General features: G+C 41.0%; 1 protein-coding gene across 3 annotated transcripts in view; it reads right to left on the minus strand.

Annotated features, from left to right (window-relative positions):
• Positions 1-4,195, minus strand: part of plch2a (phospholipase C, eta 2a) — a 70,630-nt gene extending 66,435 nt beyond the window's left edge. For all 3 annotated transcript variants that reach the window (XM_030055327.1, XM_030055328.1, XM_030055329.1), the window contains exon 1: positions 3,851-4,195. In XM_030055327.1, the coding sequence (XP_029911187.1) occupies positions 3,851-4,052 (202 nt within the window). In that variant the 5' untranslated portion in view covers positions 4,053-4,195. The remainder of the gene's footprint in view (positions 1-3,850) is intronic.
• Between the last annotated feature and the right edge of the window lie 1,805 nt (positions 4,196-6,000).

Here is a 6,000-nt window from a genome sequence, read left to right on the forward strand (position 1 = left end):
TCAAGGTCACTAACAAATAACTTAATGAAGAACTGACAGAGAAAAAATGATTCATAACAATTAAATTAAAACCTATTAGAGTTCACTAAAACAACTGATGTTTTTGCCAACACACTGGACTAAAACTAACAAAACTCAAGGCTAAAATGAGGCTGAAACTACGGTCATGGTGCATGAGGGTCACCTTAGTTTTAAGGCGGGGCGTCCTGCCAGGAGAGCAGTCTGAGCAAGAGCCCAGGAGGCGGAGTTACCTACACTCTCTGTGTGAGGGCACCAGGTTAAGCTCAAAGGGATTTCCTGGGCACCATATGTTACACACACACAAAAAAAAAAAAAAAAAAAAACACACACACACACACACACACACACACACACACACACACACACACACACACACACACACACACACACACACACACTCACTCACTCACAGGTGGCTCTATGGTACATATGGTCCATATCACTCACAATGAAGCAGCAAACCAATAATGAGGGCGACAGGACGGTAGTCTACAGATTAAAGAAGAAGGACCACCTGGGAAGTTGTGGATTCAATGGCTCAATGTAGGGCCCTGTCAACAACAATAATAATGATAATAATAAACTGCCATCCTCTGGTAGCTATTCCTAAGAATGGGGGCACTAATATTGAAAACACATCGTCATTTTTTAGTTTTTGAAGGTTCAACAACAATAATACAAAACAATAGCAAAATGCTTCACTTAAGTCAAAGTACTAGAAAATGAATGTGCACAAGTTAAGTTCAAGAGGGAGAGAGAGAGAGAGAAAGAGAGAGAGCACTATGAATAAAAGTGCATTTTGCAAAATAGATCACAATATTCAAGTACTTAAAAATGCTAAATGCCTGCTTTGCTTCTGAACTCTGAACTACAAACACCGCTGCAAGTACAGCTTACTTTGCATTTGCTTGCCTACTTAACCTCTCAACTGTGTTTCGGATTTGACACAAAATTAATGAAATAAATATGAAATTACCCCCAAAATTTGTAAATTCACTTGATTTCTTTAAAATAATAATAATGAAAAAAAAAAAACAATTGCTAATATTGTAGGGCTTTTCTTGTTCTCTAAATTTAAATTTTTGAAAGAAAGCAAGTGAATTTGCTCAGGTTTCAAAGGGTTACATGCTTGTGAAAGGCACTCCTTTCACACTTATTTCAACAGACAATAAAAAAAATCAAACGATACAATAGGGATGAGGGGCCATTGACAAGTGAGAGTGGGCAAATGGATGGATTCTAACAATTTATAGGTGGAATGAAGTACAAGGCACAGATGAGACAGGTTCAGGAAATGAGGAGGACATGCCCCCCCATCATCTGCGTCTGCTACACCTCTGCAAAAAAAAGTCTAGCCCTACTTGACAAATCTAACCAAGCTTACCCATGAAGCCAAGCCTCCACTTGGAGAAAGCCACAAGGCTGCTGCCTATCCAGAAGAACTCCTCCACCAGGTGAGACAGGGAGGCCTGCTGCGGGCCACTGCACTGGGCCAGCTCCATCTGGCTGTCCTTGTGGCTTCCTGACAAGAAAGCCCCTTTAGCCGGAGGTGCAGGCTTGTCTCCAGTAGTGGCGGTGGCGCCTGAACACATCAAGGCTGAGGACACAGGACTGAAGGGAAAAAAGGTGCTCATCACGAACGTGTTCGTTTAGAAGAACTGAGGGCGAAGATGTTTCCTTGAAGTCAAGAGGATGTAGTGAAATTTGATTTGAGGATGGATTCTGACTTCAGGCTAGTCGGTTATCCAAAATAGACACAAAAATAATTTGCTAATGCCCTTTTGGGCAACATGTTCTTTTTCTTGACGGCTTTGCCTCTGGTATTCCAGCTCTTTGAAAAATCTCACAGTGTAATAGTGTCACTCGCTGATGGCTGCCTTCCCACGCTCTCAAGAAGGCTCCAAAGACAAAATGCTCGTGTGCCTGCACAGATGATCCCTCTATTTCCAAATAATGTCAACAGTTGGTCAATAATCTTGTGCTCTCTTCTTGCTACAACAAAAACTACTCACTGTGTTTCCATCCACTCTTCAATATTTCTCAATCTCAAAGACCAAGAGATGCACCAGCATCTTTTCAAAGCTAGGATTTGTCTTCAGGCAGTGCAGTGACTTGTGTTTTTTTCCTGTCCCCTCACCAAGGTTCTTCAGTAGCATTGGCTTCTCACAAAAGAAGGGGAGAAAATGCGGGTGCATCGATGGAGAGCAGAAAAGAGATGTAAGCAGAGCACAGAAACGCAAGCCGTTAACCGCAACATGTGTTGGGCGGGCAGAAATCCTAAATCCCTAGGAAGCAGTAATCCTGGTCTAAGAGATTTGCTAAATGTGTGGAGGGAAAGAGAATGAGACAGACAAAATGAGAAAGGGGAAGGGAGGAAATAGTATGAGATATCCCTAATAAAGACATAACATTTTTTTTATTATGTGAGACCAATTAAAAAGTCTGTTTCATCTCAAAGTGTTTCCTCTGACAGCTATGGGCAAATATCAAAGGTGTGACATTCCCCCAACTGTCAGTCAGTCTTCATACAACCCCAGCTGAGCAGCACATGAAACACTCCTTTTATCATTTGCACATCCCTTGCTCAGCCTCTCTGGCTTCCCCGCTGAGGCAATGCAACATCATCATTATAATTGGACGCAGTACTCCAGTCTTTAAGAGAATTCACCTCCACAGACAGATAAGTGATCCTTTCCCATGAAAGTATTCAATTTATTGCATTCTGGTGCTTGACAATTTGCCTGTTGTCACTATGGCTTGACTGAGGTCCAAATAGCAAGACTCCAGGCACATGCACCTGCTACTCATGCTTAACTGGTATGTTGCCACAAGAGCATACCCTGTCTTCTTCGGAGTGCACTGTCCCAAAAAAAAAAAAAAAAATCTCAAATCATTCTCAATTTAAATTGCCCTCTAGTGAATTGTGAGTCAAATGGAATCACTGAAAAGAAAAGATTCACAAAAAGATTCACATCATTAGGTCAGACTCTCTCAGACTCTCACCAGCCCAAACCCAGCTGACTGGAGACAAGGTAACCTCCAAGAACATGACTTGAATCCAATGTTGCATTCACACTGTAACCCACGGTGATCACAATAAAACACACTCATCCAAACTTGTGTGGATGTCAATCACATCCCACTACATTCAAATTAGGGTTTGGACGGCCCATAGACAATCAGGCAAACTCAAATATCTCAGGAGGTGGACAACACTGACAAGGTGATACCAAATGCTTAATAACCCTCTGAAAAAAAAAAAAAAATTAAAAAATAAATAAATACAAGACACACACACACACACACACACACACACGTATTTATCTATCTATTTAGATAGATAGATAGATAGATAGATAGATAGATAGATAGATAGATAGATAGATAGATGGATGTGTTTTTGTAGGTTTTTTTTTTTTTTTTCCATAAAGAAATTAAGGGAATTTTGTTCAGAGGGGTGACTACGATGAGACCAAGTGTTTGACCTAAAATCAAGTATCTTGGTTCAAACCAGAGAACTCCAGGCCCTGACTGCCAATTTGGGTGTAAAACGAAGAGCCAGCTTTGTTCACGTAAATTTGTATACCAACAGGAACTCCCACATCTCACAATGTGAATGTGACCAGAAGGTCCAGCAGAGCTTCATAAAATGACATGAGTAGTCTTCTGTCACGGATGTAGCTACGTTGCCGGACATCAAAGAAAATAAACGAATCCTCCCGTAACGTATCATGGACACATGCATATCGGCACATTGGCCTGGCATGACAACAGTGGGAAAACAAAAGTTACGAGGGTCAAAACCGAAGAGGAACTGCTGCAAACTCACCATGCCCTCGAGGCTTTAGGAGTTTCTTCCCTCCTTTGTCGAAGAAACATTTCAGCACGCTGTTGTCAACCAGCAGGTGGAGGTTGACTTTGCTGTGGCGTTTACGCAACTTGGACCAAGTGGCGTAAATATGAACTTTGGAAGACTTTTCATTGAGATGCCACGGATGAGCAGGGACCTGGAAACTCCAATCGTGTGGCATAACACCTCCAGTTGGAAAAGAAGTCACAGTGAACTAGGCCTACTGCCGAGCATGCGAATTATCATCTGTACGTGACGAGAACACCGTCAACAGCACTGGCCTACAAAAAAAACTGCGTTCCACTGGACACACGAATTAACATGTTCGTCCCCAGTGTAAACATCTTCCGGTCATATGGCCGAACGTCTTCATCATCCAGGTTGGTGACGCACCTGCTCACACCTGTGCTGCGTTCAGGTGGAGCGAAGGAAACGCCCACCTCGGTGTTCACGTGCTGAATGTTGCAAACGTGTGTTTGCCTTTGCAAGCTAATGTCAGGCTTGAAAGGCATTCAAGTCTTATTGATCATCCTTTGAAACCTGAGCAAATAGCAGTTAGAATAAAGAAGGAACAAAAATGAGCAAAAATGCACCAGAAAATAATAATACTGCTACTACTACTACTACTACTGCTGCTGCTGCTGCTGCTGCTGCTAACAACAACAACAACAACAACAATAATAATAATAATAATAATAATAATAATAATAATAATAATAATAATAAATAGTACATAATTACAAGAAAACTGTATTTATAAATATCATTTTTGATAATGATCATAAAAGCATTTAAAAATTGCTAAAAACATTTGTAAAAGAAAAACTACAAGAAAATTACAAGGAACAAAAAAATAATTGATTTTGACCACAAGATGCCACTGTGGCCCAGAATGCGGATCCTGTAAGGTTGTAATTAGCAGCACTTGTGAGATCCTGTCACTGAACCAGATCTGTGACAGAGAGACACCACTATATACCATGCTAGCTCAAGGTAACGTCATAAGGGGAAACTTTGCACATTTACCTATAGTTATGCAGTCATTTAATCCTAATCAAGAGCACTATTGTTATAAGTCCTGTGACATTAGCCATGCATTTCGGCCCTCCATGGCACATTGTTGCTTACCCCTGCATCAGGCCAACATAAAACTTTTGTGTGGATGCGGGACATCAGTGAATGCTACAATGCTTGCCTTGGCTAATAGAAATACTCTGACTTGCTGTGAATCAAAGGCACTTGCTGATTCCCATTTCTATTTTGATGGTTTTAACACAATGACCTCACAAGACCTCAAATGCATCACTCAGCCAGTAAATGTGTGTTGGGTGTGAAAAGGCAGATAAAAGTTATAACAAATAGCAGCCAACATCTAGCCCATAGAAAACTTTTTGAGGTGGTATTCAATCAAGACTCACATTAAATTCAAATGGACGCCCATTAGGCCTAAAGGAAGTCACTAGAAAGTAGGCCAAAGCCCAGATGGATGATTTTACTGAATGAAATGTGTACTCACATTCAGTTGGCCAGCTCTATTTGTGCTAGTAATAACCTCCAGCCTCCAGAGTCATGCAATCAGTGAGGGGACAGAGGCATTTGACCATTAAAATGGACACATCAGTGACCTTCAAGCCCAATTACTGCATCCAGCTACAAGAATACTCCCCAAGCGATACTGGGATCTCAGCATTTCAGCCATGTAATTATTATTTCCCTTACAAGAAGGCCAAGACAAAAGAAGACATGTTTTCTGTTCATGTAGTGCCTATGTTAGGCTTACCAGGCTACAGTGATAGCCACGCCGCAACTAAGCATCAAAAACCCTAACCTATTGCCTTAACCTATTTGTAACTAGCTAGTTTCAGCATGTCTAAGGATTATTTTGGCACCCAATGTCCACTATAGAAAGCAAGAGGTATTTATAAAATAAGGTAACCAGATTTCGGAGAGCAAATACAGGGACAATTGTGATTTCAAATATTAAACACAATAGACATATTCCAGAATCTGACAGAAATTACATGCCCTCTTAAATGCTTGTGAAAGGCTTTCACAAGTATTCTGATGATGTCTCTGAAAATATCTAAATGTCATGTGCACAGTGGTGCAGAAGACATTAGATATCTAGA

The sequence above is a fragment of the Myripristis murdjan genome, chromosome 7 (assembly GCF_902150065.1).
Source record: "Myripristis murdjan chromosome 7, fMyrMur1.1, whole genome shotgun sequence".
NCBI classification, from domain to species: domain Eukaryota; kingdom Metazoa; phylum Chordata; class Actinopteri; order Holocentriformes; family Holocentridae; genus Myripristis; species Myripristis murdjan.